Source organism: Myotis lucifugus, unplaced genomic scaffold, assembly GCF_000147115.1.
Source record: "Myotis lucifugus unplaced genomic scaffold, Myoluc2.0 scaffold_235, whole genome shotgun sequence".
Classification (NCBI taxonomy): Eukaryota; Metazoa; Chordata; class Mammalia; order Chiroptera; family Vespertilionidae; genus Myotis; species Myotis lucifugus.
The window spans coordinates 1356075-1377190 of record NW_005871283.1 but is presented as its reverse complement, the minus strand read 5'-3'; the positions used below and the strand labels follow the sequence as shown (position 1 = coordinate 1377190).

General features: G+C 42.1%; 2 protein-coding genes across 9 annotated transcripts in view; one reads left to right on the top strand and one right to left on the bottom strand.

Moving 5' to 3' along the window:
- Positions 1-202: 202 nt before the first annotated feature.
- Positions 203-7488, top strand: EIF2B2 (eukaryotic translation initiation factor 2B subunit beta). Its single transcript, XM_006098434.3, is given in 9 exon segments — positions 203-365; positions 485-605; positions 748-896; positions 2284-2447; positions 3091-3186; positions 4226-4363; positions 5586-5615; positions 5618-5660; positions 6895-7488. Coding segments are annotated over 9 exon segments (1062 nt in total). The 3' UTR covers positions 7053-7488.
- Positions 7489-14542: 7054 nt separating this feature from the next.
- MLH3 (mutL homolog 3) overlaps positions 14543-21116 on the bottom strand; it is a 28789-nt gene continuing 22215 nt past the window's right edge. For 4 of the 8 annotated variants that reach the window (XM_014464070.2, XM_023762155.1, XM_006098430.3 and 1 more), the window contains 4 exons: positions 18905-18928; positions 18725-18803; positions 16399-16550; positions 14543-14941 (listed from right to left, as the gene is read on the bottom strand). In XM_014464070.2, coding sequence (XP_014319556.1) covers positions 14822-14941; positions 16399-16550; positions 18725-18803; positions 18905-18928 — 375 coding nt within the window. In that variant the 3' untranslated portion in view covers positions 14543-14821. Of the gene's footprint in view, positions 14942-16398; positions 16551-18724; positions 18804-18904; positions 18929-21116 lie in introns of those variants that run through there. The other 4 variants (XM_023762156.1, XM_023762157.1, XR_002831605.1 and 1 more) reach the window with 3 other exon arrangements.

The window sequence follows — 21116 nt, the reverse complement described above, 5'->3', positions numbered from 1 at the left end:
GGTCCAGAGGCTTGCAGATCCTTGGCTGTAACGAAACTGGAGTTCCGCGTCTCTGATTGGCTCAGACAGCTAGGGGCGTGGCCTGACGTGTACACAACTGGAGTTTCCTGGCGGAGCGGAAGCCGACCTGGTCCGTCCCGGAAGTGCAAACTCGGAGGTCGTGCAGGGTGGGGATTCCGCGGTGTCGGCGGCTTCTTTCAAGATGCCAGGAGCCGCGGACAAGGCCTCGGAGTTGTCCGAGAGGATTGAGAGTTTCGTGGAGGCCCTGAAGCGGGGCGGCGGGCGGCGCAGCTCCGAGGACATGGCTCGGGAGACGCTGGGGCTGCTGCGCCGGATCATCATGGACCACCGCTGGAGCAACGCAGGTAAGGCCGGCCTCGCTCCCCGGCGTCCCTCCCCGCTCTCCGTTCTCCATTCCCGGCGGAGAGTGGCCCAGGCCGCCCCGAGCACTTGCTCTGCTCACCCTTCCTGCCTTGGACTCCAGGGGAGCTGATGGAGCTGATCCGCAGAGAGGGCCGGAGGATGACGGCCGCGCAGCCCTCAGAGACCACCGTGGGCAACATGGTGCGGAGAGTGCTCAGGATCATCCGGGAGGAGTACGGCAGGTCAGGCCCCGTCCTGGGCTCGGGCTTGGGTCCAGGGACGCTGTTGGCACGAGCCCCTGGGAGCCTTTATCGGAGCTGAACAGGTCTGGTTACACATCTCACCGCCTTCTCACCTGTTTCTGTGCTCTTGGTGCCTCCGTAGACTCCACGGACGCAGCGACGAGAGCGACCAGCAGGAGTCCCTGCACAAACTCTTGACGTCCGGGGGCCTAAGCGAGGATTTCAGCTCTCCTTATGCCCAGCTCCAGTCCAACATCATTGAGGCGATTAATGAGCTGCTTGTGGAACTGGGTAAGAGTCCTGATCCCCAGGTGGGCGGGACAGGCTGCAGAAAAATGAAGGGACAACAGAAGGCCCTCGGAGTTGCTCATCGGCAGAGATGGGCGATAGCTAGTATTCTGGTTTCCAGAGGTTTCCCCTCCATCCTGATGAGGGGGGGTTGGAACAGGTGGTAGGACTAAGGTAAGCCACTCTACATTTCCTTCCAGACCAAGCCTTTGTAGGTTGCAAATCCACCGTGGCAGAGACTCCACTAGGACAGGGCTTTATTATTATTTTTGTTAATCCTCACCTGAGGATATTTTTTCCATTGATTTTTAGAGAGAGTGGAAGGGAGGGGGAGAGACAGAGTGAAAAACATCGAGATGAGAGAGACACATCGATTGGTTGGTTGCCTCCTGCATGGGGCACAAGCCTGCAACCAAGGTACGTGCCCTTGACAGGAATCGAACCCACAACCCTTCAGTCCTCAGGCCAGTGCTCAACCACTGAGAAAAACCAGCCAGGACGCTTTATTTTCATTTTAAAGAAGATGAACTCTCTAAAACCATAGTTAGTAGACCCTCCATCACTAAACTTCCTCTTGATTTTTATACCCACTCAGACCACCTCCATTCCCCTTGTCTTTGTGAACCAGGAGACTGCAGGTACTTACTACAATCAGAGTTCTTCAGGGGAGGAAGAAGCCGGGTCTGTCTGTGCGCTGAGCTGCTGCTTCCAAATTCCTCCCTTATTTTTCTTCTGTGGCCTCCCTCTCAGATGGAGGTGTTGTGGCCACCTTTGGGAGGATTTTTTTTATATATATATATATTTTATTGATTTTTTACAGAGAGGAAGGGAGAGAGATAGAGAGTTAGAAACATCGATGAGAGAGAAACATCGATCAGCTGCCTCCTGCACATCTCCTACTGGGGATGTGCCCGCAACCAAGGTACATGCCCTTGACCGGAATCGAACCTGGGACCTTTCAGTCCGCAGGCCGACGCTCTATCCACTGAGCCAAACCGGTTTCGGCTGGGAGGATTTTTTTTAAGGGGAAGTTCGGTTTACCCCATGCTCAGTGCTCGCTGTAGGATATCCCAGAATGGATCATTTCTTGCCTGAAGTCATTGTCTTCAAAATCAGTTGTAAGGGAGCTGGTGTCCTGCCAGGGCAGGGCGCTAAGTTGATGATGAGGGGGCACTGCTGAAAAGGAGGGCAGGCTGAGAACTTGGGAGACAGAAGAGCTCAGAGGAGCAGGGTTTTTAAGAAAATGTGACATTTCATATTAAGTTTGTAAACCCCATGTTACCAACATCAGCTAGGCGGGCAGTCTGTGTGATGGGCACACGTCCCCTTTGGTGCTCTGTCATGTCATGACAGTTTCATATTTTCCTTGTAAAACTGGCTGTTTTTGCAGAAGGGACAACGGAGAACATTGCAGCCCAGGCTCTGGAGCACATCCACTCTAACGAGGTGATCATGACCATTGGCTTCTCCCGAACAGTAGAGGCCTTCCTCAAAGAGGCTGCGCGGAAGAGGAAGTTCCATGTCATTGTGGCAGAGTGTGCTCCTTTCTGTCAGGTAGGGGGGACTGCTGGAGTTGCTGAGAACAATGAAAACTGAGGAGAGAATCACGGAGTGATAGATGGGATCCATGCTAACTTTGAATTGATATACAAGACATTGAGAAGATCAGTGAAAGATTAAGGACATTTTCAAGTTGTTCATTCTGTGAACATTCTTAAACATTGGTTTAAGAAAGTTGGGTGAACTGCTGGGTCCATCAAAAGATAAACATTGGTGTGTTTTTTTAAGAATCAAAATAGAGTAAATTACCTTGAGGATGACCAAGTCTTAGTCTAACCTCACTCAATCCCTAGATACATAATAGGTTTCAAGAAAGGAAATATATAAGGAGGCAGAATGTTGTAAAATAATGAGCCAGGAGCTCTCATCAGCGATGCCTGATTATGCAAGCAAGTAGTATTTCCAGTTTTGGCACTGCTGTGGAGTATTAAACGTTTATTAGCTTTCTCTGGGCTTCCTTGCAGCTTACCAAAGAATACCTACTACAGGCACAAAAATGAGTTAGTTATATGTTGAAAATTGTGTGTTGTGTGTGCTCAGTATTACAAAACTCCCCAGATCCAGTTACCTTTGAGAGGTCTTTCACTCTCTCTCACTCTTTGTCCCAGCATCCATCAGCCTTTCTATCCTACTGCAGGGTCACGAAATGGCAGTCAATTTGTCTAAAGCAGGTATTGAGACAACTGTCATGACTGATGCCGCCATTTTTGCTGTGATGTCAAGAGTCAATAAGGTGGGTATGTTTGGAGTTACGTTATGTTGAATTTATGAAGATTATATCTCTAAAATATTGATTTTTAGTTTCTTTTATAATATCCATGGAAAGAGGTTTTAGCACCTTTTTAAATATATATATATATATATATATATATATATATATATATATATTTTTTTTTTTTTTTTTATTGATTTTATTTCAGAGAGGAAGGGAGAGGGAGAGAGTTAGAAACATCAATGATGAGAGAGAATCATTGATTAGCTTCCTCCTGCACACTCCACACTGGGGATTGAGCCCGCAACCTGGGCACGTGTCCTGACTGGGAATTGAACCGTGACCTCCTGGATCATAGGTCGACACTCAACCACTGAGCCGTGGGCATTGAAAGTACATCCTTGAACCTTTTAACTCTATTAACTGAAATTTTTTCCCTTTGTCTATATATCATTGGTCCTCATTTGGAATAGCCTCTCTTTGGTTAAAGCATTGAAAGAATGAAGTGGGACTACTATAAGCAGGTCAGCTACTAGGGATCCAGTAGAAGGCCCCCCCCTTATGCTCAGAGAGCTTGGCAGTGGTAGATGGAAAATAAGAAAGCTCCCACTTCTCAGGAGGTGGCATATAGATTTTTAGAGACAAGGCTAAAAGTAGATATTGCAGTTTCCTGTTCTATACTTTGTTCACTTTTTCCTTGGGAACCCACTTTTAAGCTAGAACTGTGGTCCTAAGCCTAAATCCTTTTCTTTCTATTCTATGTGACCCCTCAGGAGGCCAAGACTCAGGCCTGAGCAGTTAGGCTGTTGTGCCCAATGGCCCTGTTAAGGCTTTATCCCGGGATGGCTCGCACTTTTTTATTTTATTTAATAATTCTTTATTGTTGAAAGTATTACATATGTCCCCCCTTTTCCCCCACTGACCCCCTCCAGCACCAGGCCCTCACCGCTCCATTGTCTGTGTCCATGGGCCATGCATACAAGGTCCTTGATTGATTACCTCCCACCTACCCACCCTCCCCCGCCTTCCCTCCTGTCTCATTTTTCTTCCTGTCTTAAAGGTGATCATTGGCACGAAGACCATCCTGGCAAATGGTGCCCTGAGAGCTGTAACAGGAACTCATACTCTAGCATTGGCAGCAAAACACCATTCCACCCCACTCATCGTCTGTGCCCCTATGTTCAAGCTTTCCCCACAGGTATGTCTGTCTGCCTTGAACAGAGATAAGGAAGCCAAAGGGTAAGCTTGAACTCTGGGCCTTCAACCTACTCTAGGACTTTTCTTATCTGCATTGACTCAATGGATTAGATCCAGTGGAGGCTGGAAAAAGCCACATGAGTCTTGATCCAGGAAAAACAGTCGATATTTATAACCTGTCAGCTTTAAGAAGTCAAAATTGTAAGGTCAGGACGATACATAGTTGGGGAAGGCCCACTGTTTACATTGCCACCACTCCTCATCACCCTGACCACTTTTCAAAATGCCAAGCAAGTTAAAACTAGGAACATACAATTTGTTTTATTTGTCATAGTTCCAGGGACTGCCTCTGAAGCCTGCATATGAGTTACTAACTGAAGAGTCATTTCATTAGTGATAAAAACTATTTGCTTTGAAAATGTCAATCTATTTATAGGTCTCTATATTTTTAATTGAGGTATAATTCACATAACATGCAATTAACCATTTTAAAATGTTCAGTTCAGTGGCATTTATTACATTCACAGCATTGTGCACCTACCACTCTGTAGTTTCAAAACTTTTTCTACATCCGAGGAAAAAACTCTGTACCCATTAAGTAATCATTCCCTTTCCTCCCCTAGCCTCATCTCCTAGTGATCACTGATCTGCTTTCTGTCTCTGTGGAGTTGCCTATTTTGTTTGTATGGAGTTTTTTGGGGGGGTTGTTTGTTTTAAAATAGGTTTTTATTGATTTGAGAGAGAGAGGAACGGAGAGGGAGAGAGATCGGAACATTGATGAGAGAAAAACATCCATCGGCTGCTTCCTGCATACCCGCTACTGGGGATCAAGTCCGAAACCCATTGAACCAGTGACCTCTTGGTGCATGGGTTGACTCCAACTACTGAGCCCTATTTTGGATATTTTACATGAAAGGAATACAATAATGGCCCTTTCACTTAGCATAATGGTTTCTAAGTTCATCTGAGTTATAGCACAGTACTTGGTTTCTTTTTATGACTGAATAATATTCCAGTGTATGGACATACCACAATTTATCTGTTCATCTCTTGATTGACATTTGAGTTATTTCTACCTTTTGGCTTTTGTGAATAATGTTGGTATTAACATATGTGTACACGTTACTGTGTGAACATACATTTTTTTAATTTCTCTTGGGTAAATACCTAGAAATAGAATTGCTGGGTCTTTTTTTTTTTTTTAATTTTTTTTTCTTTTCCAGTTCCCCAATGAAGAAGATTCATTTAATAAGTTAATAAGTTTGTGGCTCCTGAAGAAGTTCTGCCCTTCACAGAAGGTAAAAAAGTGTGTGTGTGTGTGTGTGTGTGTGTGTGTGTGTATTTGGAATTTTGGTTTTGGTGGTCAATGGGATTTAATGCTATCAGGTTGTGCTTTTTATCATACTTATTGTAGGGACTGTTCTCTTGTTCTCTTCAGCACTTAGAGTGCCTGGAGACCTAGTCTAGTTTAGGTTCCTTTTGTTCTGACTAATCTATTTTAGGTGAGTTATTGGGGCTATGGTGGGTTGGATCACCCAGCAGTGACTGGGTTCGGCTTTGCATGTTGTTTGAGACACAGGCAACAACCCAGTGGGAAATGTACTTGTTTTCAGTTGCTGTCAGAAGTCATTTTGGTGATGTGGCTGCCAAAGGAAGCGGGCTCTGCAATGTTCTGACTTATACAACTTGCCTATAACTTGGATACCCTTTGTGTGTTGGGGTCCTTTCTCTGACTTCTGAGGCAGCAGCTGTGTTCAGTGAGCCTCATCAAGTTAACATGGCCTTAAACACCCTCTGGGAGCAAAGCATAGTATTTGGGGTGCTAATTCTTCTTGGAAGTTGAATAACTTCATCCACTTATTTAAATATTCATTCTTTCAGAAATATTTACATCTATTGAGCACCAACTATATACCTGGCACTATTCTAGGCACTAGGGACATAACAGTGAACAATACAGATAGGCCCTGCTCCCCACAGGGCTTACGTTCTGCTGCAGCAGATGGACAAGGAAATGTCAGGTCATGCGATGCTTTCTAGAAAAAAATGGTGATGAGATGGAAAGTGGCTAGGAGACTACCTTAGATTGGAGAAGTGTCTTAATGAGATGACATTTCAGCTGAGTTCTGAATGCGTAGAGCCCCACGTGAAGGTCAAAGAGAGAGTTTTCCAGGCATTGGTGCAAAGGGACTGAGGTACATGCTTAGCCATTTGGGAAGAAAATGGCCCTGTGGCTGGAGAGGAATGAGCAAGAAGTAGACTGGTATGATTTGTAATTAATGTAGTGTGGTGGGATCTTGAAGGTTGCAATCCCACGTCTGAATTCTTTTCTAAGGGCTAAAGAGAAGCATTGGATAGTTTTAAACAGGAAGTATCATGATCTGAAGTCATCTGTTCTGGTTTGCATTTGTCGCAGCTTCCCTTCCTTGGGGTAGCACGTATGCCTGCATTATTGAGCCTAGAATCTATATGCTACTAAACCATTAGAGCAGGATCCTCAATTTTATCTTATAACCTGTGATTGCCTTTCAGGGGACATTCTGGAGAAAGTCAGCGTTCATTGCCCTGTGTTTGACTATGTTCCCCCAGAGCTCATTACCCTCTTTATCTCCAACATTGGTGGGAACGCACCTTCCTACATCTACCGCCTGATGAGTGAACTGTACCATCCTGATGATCATGTCCTATGACACCACTCGTCCTAAGCAGAAACTGCTTAGGCAAACACAGCCTGGAGACTTCAGTGCCACTGCTGAAATGCATTTTCCTTGTAATGGGGGAATGAACTGGAGTCAACCTAAAAAAACTGGATACCATTGCGTACCTTTCTAGTCATCCCATAACAAGGATGCACATCAAGGAGAGTGTGTGTGTGTGTGTGTGTGTGTGTGTGTGTTTGCTTGCGTGTGTTTGCCTTTCAGGTCTTAACAGAGCAGCAGGGCTTAACCTATTGGTTTTGGAGCTTCTTAGTGACCTGGGGTGTCTGTTTCAGGAACTTAAACTTTCTGGTTCAGTGGTGTGTTAAACATAACACTGCACAGCTTGCTGGGATACAGGTTTTTGCTCAGAATGGCTACCACACCTTTTCGTAGGCTGTGCCAATAAAAGCTGCTCGGAGGTTCCTGACTTGGTTTATTTATTGTTCTGCTCTGATTGAACTGCCTGAAACAGCAGCAGCAGAGCCTTTTCGTGTTTCCATGGAGGGCTGTAATTAGGAACAGTCTAAAACAGAGATGTACAAATGAAGTATTTACAGTTTCCTTTATAATTTACTGGAAATGGTCCCAAACAACTTGTTAGTAATCTAAGAGTGTGGTTCCAAAACCTCTCTGATCATTAGAACCATCTGGGAGCTTAAAAAAACAAACATTCTTGGGCTCCATCCCAGACCCACTACATCTGATCTCCAGGGAGGCACCTGGGAATCTGTTTAAAGCTCCCTAGAAAAGGACACCCCCATGTACTGTTAATAGGATTGTAAACTGGCACAATCTTTTCAATTTTGAATCTGTACTTCTAGAATTATTTGTAAAGTGCACAAAGGTATAGCCGTGACTGTCTTATTTTAGCGGCTGTAATATCACAACCTAAGGGGTTAGCAATAACACTTTGTATTCTGTTAGTTAAAAGCAGGAAAGGTTTTAAAATAATGACATAACATGGAAGATTATGCATCCACTGCATTAGAGGTTTCAAAAGGGTGACTTGAGGGCAGTGTCTGGATTGAAGACATTTTGGCTGGTTCGCCCAGTATTTAATTTGAATTAGTTATCAAAACTTAAGTATCTGGAGATTGCACATTAAACAAATTTGATTTCTTGCTTCTTTTGAGAACTCGGAAGGTCTGGCGATTCTGAATCCACATTCCCAAGAGGCAACAGTTGGCGAGAGTTGGGTAGCTTCTCATTTCATTAGATGGAAAACCTCCAGTTTTCTGCAGTTCCTCCCTGCTCCATTCAACTTATTTATGTTATCTGCCTAACCTCTGTAAGGCATTTGATATGTGAGCCTTGTGTTGATGAATGGCATAGATTTGTAAGGAAGTCCATTTTATATTGTTAAAAACAAGCTGGGAAACAAACCAAGCTGCAGAGTAACATGCTTAATATGATCCTTCATTAAAACAAAACATGTATTTGCATAGGATAAAAGTCAGAATAACCCCAAACACTGGCAAGCAGGAAGACATCTAATTTTTTTAGTACGCTTATATATTGTTTCCATATTTTATATGTACTACTTTAGTAATTACGTCTTTTAAAAAGTCTCCCCAGGTGATCTGTGTGTTTGGGAAGCAGAAGTCCAAGGCAGATTTGAGTGTGCAGGGAAACCCCCTGGAATGCTTGTCTCAGAGGCTGGCCTCCTGCCTCTAGGTGGTGGGGGGAGAGAGCAGCAGGAGTCTGCACGTTTAACAAGCACCCCACGGGACTTTAACAGGGGATTTGATAACCACACTTGGGTAAACACTGGCCAGAGGCACTCTACTCTTTTGATATCTACTTAGATCTTTGCCTTAGGCACTTGCCTTCCCTGAGGGAGGAAAAAAAGGCAAGATCTGGAGAGTCAGTCTAAAAGACTGACCTAAAAGTCCTATGACTCACAAGAGCCTGACTCACTCAGGCTTCAGTCTGTCAATTATTTCTCACAGCATCTAAGACCCCAGCTTTCTCAGTGAAGTGGTTTATAGCTGCCAATTACGAGGCAATCGTCTCCTCTGAAGGCACTAATTCTAACAGCAATTCACTTGGATATAATTGTGTGGTCTGGAGTAAGAGCAGCAGTGAGTCAAGGAACTTAAATGTTTCTGGCTCCAAAAATGCTTTATGATACTTGTTCTTTGTGCGTCTTAGTCTCCCAGTTAAAATTAGCACCGACATCCTTCTCAGGCATAACTGGGATGGATGAAGGTTACAAGGGTAGAGGTTCTCTTTTTGGTCAGCTTTTCAGTGCCTAGAACATAACTGCATAAATGCATATTCTTTAGACTTCAAGTAAATCCCACAAAGCTATTTATATGTCTCATTTTTTTTTTCTCTTTTCTGCTCTCCCTCTTCCTATTTGAGGAAGAGTAAATACTGGAAAGGGAGACTCTGATCTGAACAAGGAGAAACGAGTTCCACATCGACTTACTACCTGCCAGCTTTTGTGCCCACCTTACTCCCCACCTTTGCAGCCAGAACCCAGAAACTCATTAAAAAAACAAAAACAAAACTGTTTTAGCTTAGAGAGAAATAATAGAGAGAGGATGCCATGCATGTGAAAGGTTTCCTGACTATGCTAAATAAACCAAGTTAGATAACTTACTCAATACAGTTTGTAAAGACACTTTTTCCCACGGTTTATATCTTCCAATTTGGGCGGAGGGCAGGAAAGGCACAATTCTTGGAACTCAAATAAGGAACAGAAATTCCTAATTTAGCCTCAAAAGAGAAGTCTCTGAAAAATACTCTACCAAGAAAAACTTAAGTGTAAAGTGATACCTCAAAGAAATAAATGCCAGTACCCATAGGATCATACGTTTCACAGATGTGCTTCAAACCCATTTCTCAAAGCAATCTGTTGCATCCGTGTGTGGGTTAATGAAGGCTGCCAGTCACACGGTTTCGTCGTTGAACTATATGGCTCTATATACCACATATGTAGAACTCAGTACAGCAGAACTGCTTTGCCATAAAGATGGGGCCAGGTGGTGATGTAATTATTGTAAAGGCCCCATATTACCCACCTGTCCTCACAAAAACTCCCTCTGCAGACATGCACCTAGTTCACATAAAGGAGCTATTTTGAAATGTGCCTTGGAAGAGTTTTATATCTGGCCTGCTTTGCTTTGAATTATTCTTTCATTCACCAAACAGCTGTTCCAGGGTATTGTGCAATGGCTGAGCAATTATTACTAATAAAGAGCTATAGTCTAAACTTTCAGTCTTCACACCACTCACACAGTGGAGGGCAGCATTTGAGCCTAACTGCACTTGAAATGATGATTGCTTGATGTTTATATTAAACTAGAGACCTGGTGCACAAAATTCATGCATGGGCGGGGGGGCGGGGGGGGAGCATGTCCCTCAGCCTGGCCTGCACCCTCTTGCAGTCTGGGAGCCCTCAGGGGATGTCTGACTGACGGCTTAGGCCTGCTTCCTCCCGCCCGCCCACCTCCCCCCCCCCCGCCCCAAGGAGCAGGCCTAAACTGTCAGTCGGACATCCTTAGTGAGGCCAAGGAGGCGGGAGAGGCTCCCAGCACTACAGCTGCACTTGCCAGCTATGAGCCCGGCTTCTGGCTGAGTGGCACTCCCCCTGTGGGAGCACACTGACCACCAGGGGGCAGCTCCTGCGTTGAGCGTCTGCCCCCTGGTGGTCAGTGCACATCATAGCGACTGGTCGTTCTGCCGTTCAGTCGATTTGCATATTACCCTTTTCTTATATAGGATACTGTGTGGAAGAGAAGGAGCCTTTCAGTAGTGTTTTTTTCTTTTTTTCAGGCATGTTACATTTAGAATTAAGACCTGCCTAGAAAAAACTTTATTATTAAAGATTCCTGAAATTCATAATCTATATGTTAAATTCTGCAATTTACTACTAAAAAAGAGGTGATGAACTACCTTGAATAATGATAAACTAATAACAGTAGCTAATTCCAAACCACTTTTTTGTGGGACCATCATTACTTGCTTTTGAAGGGAACAAGAGCACTTGTTTAGTTAGGCAAGTTGTGCGGGCAGGGTCAGGCCAAATCAAGCTTCTTCAGACTGCTACTTGAGTCACTAGCTTCCTGGCTCCATAGATTCCAATATGTAAGACACGCAGATTCCCACGGGCTTTGATGGGGCTGCCTGAACTTTATCAAATGTTTCTGAGTGCTCTATGACAAACGGGCATGCGTTGAAAATGACCCAAGGGTTTGAGAAATTCCAAGCCACAGGATAACCCCTTCTTTCTTTATACCCTCCACAATTTCTGATGCAATATATTTAGGAGGGACTCGGGAGTTATTGAAAGATGAATAAAGGAATTAATGGAGGGATAGAAGGAAGAGTTTATTTGGTACACATTATCCAGATTTTTGGTTTCCCAGACTTCTTGTCCTCTCTTCTGAGCTCATCTTTTTGCCATCTCACTGTTAACGAGTAACTTCAGCTCAGGGAGGGTGAAAATAGGACATACAGTGGCAAACATGCCAGTCAGTTCTCATTGTTAACCTGCTTTTGTAAAGAGTTTTGATGGAATGGGGTGGGACTTCAGGTGGGAGCAGGGAGAAAGTTCTTTGTGCCAGAAAATGCCATTCCCTTCTCTCAGATGTGCTGTTACCGGTGAAGCGGTGAAGCGGTGAAGCGTCAGCTGAGCTTGGCTGTCAGTGCTCTCTAGGAACTGACTGGCTGCATCTGTTCTCACTTGGCATGACTTCCTCAGCCCCCTACACATCTCTAGAACTTGGCCCCCTCCTTGGCCCTGTTCTTTCTGGTTGACTTGTTTTTTTCACTCTGTTAGACTCAGATCCCAGCTGTTCATTTGTTCTGACCCTTTGCCTTGCTCTGAAGTCTGATTGCTAAGACCTCTCCATTGTCAACTACTCATGGAGTTCCAGATGCCCGGCTATGTTCAAGACCTTGCCCTAGCCCTCTCCTCAGTCTCTCCCCTTCCTTTTAGCCTACACACTAAGCTTTCTGAGACCTCTCCTACTGCCAGCTATAGCCTCAATTCTGACAGATTCTTATCTCAATAATAAAGATAGAGCTGGTAACTCAGTGATCCCTAAACCTAGAAGAAGTTACCATATTCTATCATCAGTTTCCTTGCCTTCCTCCCTGACTATAGCTACTTAGTTATGTACGTTTCTTAATTATGTACCTTTATTTCTCAATAAAAATTTGAAGGATATTACCAACAAAAGGAACTCTCAAGAACAACTTCACTGCCCATCTCATCTCTCAGGTTTTACTCTGAAGTTAACGAAGCCTCCACAACCAGAATCTAATAAAAATGAACTAAGTTTCAAACTGATAAATCACTAATAAATTAAAAATACATAGAGCAGCATATGGAGGTAATAATGGGAAGGAGTGTGTAATGTAAAGTCACACAGACCTGGGTCTGGATTCTGGTTCTCTTAGGTAGGTCCTCAGCAAACTAGTTAACATCTCTGAGCCTTAGTTGTCTCACTGTAAAAGAGAGATACTAGCTTCCCAAGAGGATTGTTGTGAGGGCTGAAATAATGTATACATGGTAGCTATTGTTATTGGAGCTAGAAAACTTGGATACCACTCTCAGCTTTACTTACTAGCTGTGTGATCTTAGACAATATCACTTAATATTTTTCAGCTTTAACCCCCCCTGTAAAATGGGGAGAATAATGCCACCTTATTTCATAGGTTACCAGGAAATTCAAATACTGGTAAGATAGGAAAGGTACATGAAAATTATTTTGTAAATCTTAAAAATGATGAAAAAGATGTTGCAATGAGAATTTCCATTTTTGTATTTCCTGACCAGCCTGCTCAAATTGGCCTTTGTATCAATGCATTATTTTCCATTGATGAATTGGAAAATTCAAATGTATCTTTTCTCTTATGGCACCTGAGTTAAAAACAAACCAGAACAGAACCCTAATAGGCAATAATCAAAGTAATGTTAGACATTTTTGGCTAATAGGTTGGTTTTATGCTGATGCATGCTACTGAGTTTATAAATTATTAAAATAGGATAATTATCTCTTACATTGATTGATCCAGGCTAGCTAGAGAAATTGGTTACATAATTTATGGAGAACTTTTTCGAATCCTCTCTTAATTTCCAGAAAACAGTGGTTTGGGATTATGGTAAAACCTTTTGAAATTGCACCCCATCATCCTTATATAAGAGGTATTGTAACATTTTTTTAAATCCCACACGTTGGTCTGATCTGGAAAGATTTCAAAACTCCCAGGACAGTTGGCCTTCATGTAGCTCTGGAGAGTGGAGACAGAGGTCCAGAGGCCAGGGCACCCTGCTGGGCCTGGAGGCAGAGCCCCTGACAGCCTTGCAAATCCCCCTGAAAGCACCCTCCTTTCTAAGGTCATCTCTCCCCGCTATGAAACTGTCTATGGGTATTTAGAAGAATAAAGACCATTTCTAGACAGTGGTGCCTATTCTTCAGAGTTCCAATTATGTAATTCTACAAGGATCCCCTTGAAAACCAGTGAAGGCTTTCCGTGAGCCTTCTCTGAGGCACACACTAATGAATGCAATACTTCATTGCTCCTGTAAGATTCACTGCAGGCTATTGGCAAACAAGCTTTTCTTCCATGAGCACTAGTTTGTTTCCTGTACTTAAAAAGGAGGAAAATAATTCCACTGATACAAAGGCCAATTTGAGCAGGCTGGTCAGGAAATAAAAAAGTGGAAATTTTCATTGCAACATCTTTTTCATTGTATAACATCCTGGTTGCAATAAACATTGCCAGCTGTTTCTTTTGCCTTTTTCCCCTGCTATAGGACTTTAGTCTATTGAGTCTTATTAACCAGAAATCAAGTCATCTAAATAGGTGGGGGAAATACAAGTGGCATAACAAGCATTTGCAGAAAAATCCCAAATGAAATTATGAGGCAATTAGATACACATACTGTAATAAAACCAAGATACAATTTGAAAGGGACCAAAAGAACCCTGACTCCTGAAAAAATGTAGAGAACACATCTGGTTAGGTTGAAAGAATAAATGCTGCATTTAGATATGAAAATTGCTTTCACATAGAGATACTTTATAAAGTACAAAAAATATTTTTAAAAAGCTCATAGTACTTTCATCATTTTAGTGCTCTGGAATATGAACATCACTCTGAATTTTTAAAGTGATAGTAAAACAAAAAATGAAGAAAAGAACTTTAATTTCTCTATTTTATCCTTGTCCTTATTTCTCTTATCAATAGTTTTTAATCCCTAAAATAATCTAACAATAGGTGTGATGGAATACAGCAGAGAGCAGTTTTGTTGAGGGTAGAGAAACTCTAAGTCTGAGATTAGAATGTAAAGCAGCAGCAGAGGGAAGTGAAGGGCGGGGAAAGCGAGAGCACGGGCCTGGGCAGTCTAGGAGGGGGGACTTGATTCCTGGGAGTTCAGCATTAGGTAAATTAACATCAATGCAAATTATGAGGCTGGAAAAAATTGCAAACCAAACAAAAACCCACATCCCAAGAAAACCATAAAGTAACCAATCAATCATTAAATTTTATCCTTAAATAAGTTACAAAAAGTAGATATTATAGGGCAGACTCCTGTGTCCATGGATGCAAATGAAGTGTCTTTAGGCTTGAATTCCATCTGACTACTCAACTAGAGGGATCATCTGCTCAAGGAAGACTGACATGTTGCTCGGGTGCACTGGGCTGCTTCCGTCAAGACTGCTGGTACCTGCTGTTTATGCTCTCTGTTCAGAGGCATATAGTTAGCATCCCTTTTGGCTCCTTATAGATCAATAATTCTGTTCTCATAGTGGCTCACAAGGAGGCATGGATACCTGCAGGCTTTGCCTTGTATCACATTCTTCTTTTCCAAAGAGACGCCAGGCCTGGGCCATTTTGCGCAGTTTTGCAAGATTGGGCTTAATCTATGGGAAGAAAGAAAGTAATTCCAATTACCAGTAGGAAAAGCCAAGTAGCATATAAGTATTTCCTAATTATCGCTATTCAAATGTGTTTAGATTTCTAATTTCTGGGTTCAGAAGAGAGTATAGATTTCCTAAGATAAGTGGGACTGGAAACTTTTAAATCTAGATCCCCATCTCTTCAGGAATAAGGACAAAACTTTTTTCATTTTTTTCACTGTCATGTAAAGCAAAAAGGGTTTTTGGTTTTTCTTGTAATATGTTTTTATTGATTTCCGAGAGGAAGGGAGAGGGAGGGAGAGATAGAAACATTAATGATAAGAGAGAATCATCAATTGGCTGTCTCCTGCACGCCCCATCCTGGGGATCAAGCCCACACCTGGGCATGTGCCTTCACCAGGAATCAAATTGTGACCTCAACTCATAGGTTGACACTCAACCACTGAGCCACACCGGCCAGGCAAAAAAAAGTTTTTAATAGAGTAAAATATACTGGATTATTGAGAAAACATCAATACCTGAAAACTCCATACAAGAAAAGACTTTATAGCCCTTAGCAGGAAAGGTAAGCAAAATAAAAGATTTAGGCCCCAGCCAAGTGGCGCAGTTGGTTGGAGCGTCATCCCCCATATGCCAAAAGGTTTCAGATCCAATTCCCAGTCAGTCACATACCTAGGTTGTGAGTTCGACCCCTGGTGCCTACAGGAGGTAACTGATTGATGTCTCTCTCTCATCGATGTCTCTCTCTCTCCCTCTCCATTCCTCTCTCTCTAAAATCAATAAAAACATATCCTCGGGTGAGGATTAAGAAAAACATATAAATAATATTTTGGAAAGCAGCAACATGGATATTCCTATCATCCTCTCGTGTTCTGTTTCATTTAAGATTGTAACAAGGACAGGAACAGTTCTTTAATTTAATCACTGTGCCTTTATTGTATTATCGACGTCATTGTTCCTGGGCTGCTGAGTAATCAGGGCCGAAGCTTGATGTGGAAATCTAAGCTGCTTCCCCTGGCCTGATGATGCCCAAACCATAACTCTAGAGGTCCTTGGAGGTAGCTACCATTTCCAACAAGTGCCACCAAGCAACTGGCTGTTTGGGTTCCATTTGCCAGCAGTGAATTTGCTGTTTCCACCAACTTTCTGTAACCCCTGAACTTCTGCATCTTATCAAATCTAGAGCCAGTAGGCAACAGATGTCCAGAATACACCAGTTTGTACATGTGTTAAACTTAAAAATACACAGGCATTATGTGTATAATCTGACAGTTCCACCTAAGCTCCATTTTGAATTTGAGCTAGAAGCTGAAACGGTGAGACTTTACATAAACTTCCAATGTGTAATTTTCAAAAATCTCCTGTTTTGGGAAAGATTAAGACATTACATTTGGATAACAGCATCTGAAAAAGGAAAAGCAGATAAACTTTGCTTCCTCTTCTGTTAGTCATCACTGTACCTGTTTTTCCTGCTCCAAGTGGTCTATGTCAGCCAACGGCAGCATAGAAGGTCTCCCATGAGCACACTGGAATGGCAGCTGGCACCAGGACAGGGCTTCAATAAGGCGATAGCTCTCCTCTAAGCTCAGGCCATCATTAAACTTAATGGCCCCTAAACGAAAGACAGAAACAAGAAGGTTATGGTGTATACGGTGGGAAACCAATGCTGACCCTGGGTCAGAGCCAAGTATCTGGGAAAAGTAAAATGTTTCTGAGGCCCTCTCATGTGACTTTAATACTGCTTGAAACTCAGGCCTCAGGACTGACCTCTCTCAGCTTTTCCTTATGGAGCCTTTGTCTTTCTAATCCTTGTTGGAGGCATTCCTTAACTTGTTAGGCTTTTCTTTCAGAGTTTTTCTCAAAGAGGTAAGAGCAATATTTTTGCCTACTTCTTATATGTTTATGAAATCAAGGTCATCTTTTGTCCATAGCCAATCTAACCAAGATCTCTGATTGTTTTCTACAATGTCCATTTCATTTGCTTCTTTTTTTATATCCATAATAATCTTAATCTAAACACATATTGTTAGAACTGCCTTTATGCATACATTAACTTAATAAATAAATATAAGTATATACTTTGTATTAGGAGCTATGCCACGCAGTGAATGAGAAAAGAGTCTTCACCCTTATGAAGTTTATGATCTAATGGGTCTAAGAGGTGAGACAAACATTAAATAAGTAATTACACAATAACTTAAATGATAAATTATATTTGTAAAATACATATTTATATATAAATATATAAAATACATTTTATATTATAGACTTAAATAATAAATTATAAGTTTTATAAAATGTAGGGTATGAAAGAATATGTAATAGAAAAACCCAGTTTAGGAGGTCAGGGAAGGCTTCCCTGGCAAAATGATATTTAATCTGAGACCTTAAGTTTAGAAAGACAAGAAGGAATTGGAAAAGCATTTCAGATGGAGGAAAAGGCAAATGCAGAGGTGCAGAAACGTAAGAACTAGGCCAAGGAAGAGACTAGACTGTAAAGGGCAAGGTGGAGAGTGAGATGAAATGAGGCAGGGGCCAGATCATGAAGCCCCCAGCAAGACAAGGTGAGGAATAAAATTTTTATCTTAACAGCAATGAATAGTCTTGACACCTTTTAGTTAAGAGAATGACATGCTCAAAGGGACGTTTCAAAAAGATTCCTCTGGGTGCTGAGGGAAAAGTAGCTTGAAGCAGAGACAGAACAGATGTGGGGAGACTAAGTAACAGGACTCAAGTGGCAAGAACGAGGGAGGTGGCAGTGGAAACAGATCATGTCAGACAGATTTAAGATACATTCTGAAGGTAGAGATGGTGAAATTTGGTGATGGTGTACATTTGAGGAGTAAAGACAGGATAAAAGGAGTTTAGGATATTTACAGGAGACAGATTAATGAGTGACTGGTTACTTAGCTAGAAAAGACAGGAAGTGAAGAGAAGATTGATGGAGAGAGATCAGAGGAGGGTGTCAGTTAACTGGAGACCCCTTTGTGGTCAAATGACAGTTGCAGGGGATTCTGTAGCTGTCAGGACCCCTAAAGTAAGTTCCTCCGACACCACCACTATATATATATATATAGAGCTAATATGCAAAGTGTCCCCTCGGAGTTCGACCGGGAGACCGGAAGTTCAATCGCTTGCTATGACGTGTGCTGACTACCAGGGGGCGGCGTGGAAGAAGGAAGCCCCAGCCAGCAGCCAGGGAAGGAAGGCCCCAGCCAGCAGCCAGAAGGCCCCGATCGCCAGCCAGGCCTAGGGACCCTACCCATGCATGAAATTTTGTGCACCAGGCCTCTAGTTTTATCATATTATCCTACTCAAGAACCCTTGATGATTCTAATGCCTTCTGTATAAAATCTAAAGGTTTTGTTGTGACCTTTTAGGCTTCTTTCTTACCAATCTAATTTGTTGATACTCTTTGCTGTGCCTCATATAACTAATTTGTGCCTCTGGTCTGCACAGGCTATTTCCTCCCCCTGCAGTAAACTTTCCCTTCTATCGTGAATCCATGTCCCTCAGCTCATTCAAAACTTGACTTAAAATGTATCTCCTCTAGGAGTTACTCTTCCACGCATATAAGTCAGGCTGCATTATGGTAAAATCTGTGTGTTGGTATTTTGCTTTGTAAACAGTTTTCTAGTGTTCATTTTGAGTGTGTTCAGTTTCTTGACCTGAATTGTGCCCACCCAGAGGCGAGTAGTAACTGTGCCTTCCACTTCTTTCATACGTGCTGTACCCCCGCCAGTGTTCAGCATGCAGAGGTGCTTGTCGCTGTTTGTTAGGTCTTACCATGGCAGGCTTGAGATGCCAACACCTTCTGGACCGTCAGTGGCAATGTCCCTTGGATGCCTCCCGTGGTCTGGAGCAGCTAATGCATAAACACATGCTTTATTAATGGGAAGGAAATGGGACAGTAGCGCCTTTTGTGTGGTGCCCTTGTGTGAAACCCCAAAGAAGAGAAAAGTTTACCTCCACTTGTTCTCGAATAAATTCCTACAAAGAAAAAAGGAAAACAGGTATTAATTTACTGTTACATTATACTTGCCCTTTGATAGTTCACAAAATATCCCAATTTTCTTCTTTAAAATATGCCTCCTGAAGGAGAGTTCCAGCAATACAGCACTTAGGTGCAAATAATTTATTTATTGTAAGGCACTTTATGCAATACCAAGACAACTGACTAGAACTCTTATTGGATAGAGAATATATTAGCTACTGAAAGTTCCTCCAGAGACAGTGCATCGACTCATGAGGTTATGTAACTGGTGAGAGTAGCCTTGATGATTCAACGGATTCTAAATAGCAGGGAGGCATCGCACTAAGAGGCTGTCTGTTTGTATTCATAATCTCAACCAGAACAAGTGTAATATTACACAGAAACTGAATAAATATACAAGGATTATCCACACAACTGTGCACTCAGTATAACACTTGCTTAGATATCACAAACATAAGCAGTCACGTTAGTTCCCATGGGCTTTTTTTTTTTTTTTATACAATTCCCCCTCAGGTCAAAAATCGTATTTTCTGAGGAATCTTGTTGAGAAGTTTCTCCTCACTAGTATATATCTGTCCCAAGGGCAGCCTTTTTAACAGTTATATCCCTGAAGATGTTAATATTTACAAAAGGACTTTAAAGAAATTTAAAGCAGACACTAGTTCATACTACCACTTTGTTTAACTTCTGGAAGTAACTGTTTTGAGATACGGCACATATAATATTTCATTATAAAAAAACACAGGATTTCTTTACTCCTAGAAATGGCAATGTATAAATAGCTTCCTAAGATTACAACATGGTAGATTTTCTTTTTAGACCAGACTCAAAAAATTCTCTCCCCATCCCATGTGCACTCTAGTCCAAAATGCTTATAAATGAGCAAAGTTATAAACAGCTAGGTTGTAAATACTATGCATTTTTTAAAAAGCCACCCATTTTTCCAAACAAATCTAAACAGAAAGATGTCTCCTAATACCTGACCCCACTAACAAGGCTTAGTGTGGATACAGATAAAACCTAACTTCTTTGTTATTCTCTCTTGTGCCTGTATATCTGGGACTTGTAAAACAACAGTTTGTAAGCCTGGTGAGGGGGAGATAGATCTTATTGTCTGTTTATTTCATAATTCAATCATTCAATTGATGCTAGATAATTTATATATTAAAACGGCTCATTCATCAGGCTAAAGGATAGAACTTTATAGAAAAATGTATTAGTGATCGTTCAACTGCAAGGGTCCAAGTAGCTACCTTTTCTTTAAGACACCGAAACTATTCCAGCTTCTTCCAGCATCAACAGAATCTCTCCTGATCAGCCTGACTTAACATAATCAAGATTTTCTGAAACCATAAGCTTTGTTTCAATCTGAAATAAACTCCTTACCAACAGTCTTTGAAGTCACTTTACAAAAAAGTTTTTATTGTAATTTTCTGGTTAAATACTTAGAGATTGAATAACAAAAGACTCTAACAGATCCTATCTTTTGGATTTAAGACAATTTGGAGGAGGAGCCTTGGAAAAATAAGCTATGTTGGGAGAAAAGGGCGATGCTGAAAACAAAGCAAAGGTTGTCTGATCAAAGGGCAGTTTTGGAAAGGGTAAAATCAACGTAATCCAAAAGCTCTCTTCTGTATGCAGCCAAAGTTCTTGAAAGAGCAGTATAGTTAGTTCCACTCCCCCTCCCTTCACTCACTCCCTGACCCACAGCAATCTGTCTTCTGTCCCACCCGACTCCCAGGAAATGATTCTACAAGGTAACCAATGTCCTCAGACTGCCAAATCCAACTTGCTATTGTTAACCATTTCCTTCTTGCTTAAAACTTTCCTTCGCTTGGGCACTATTACTTTTCCCCAATTTTCCTCCTCCCTCGCTGACCAAATATATTCAATGATCCTTTACAGTTTCTTCTTTTGGGCAGTAGCTTTCCAGACCTTTGCTAAAACGTTTGCTGAATGTTCCGCACTTTGCTCTTTTCTCTTTTTATTCTTCATACTTCCCCTGGACAATCTCACTTCCTTTAGACCAATGGTTCTCAACCTTCCTAATGCCGTGACCCTTTAATACAGTTCCTCATGTTGTGGTGACCCCCAACCATAAAATTATTTTCTTTTTTTTAAAATTCTTTATTAGTTAAGGAATTACAAATGTGTCCTCATCCCCCCCCCATTAACCCCCATCTC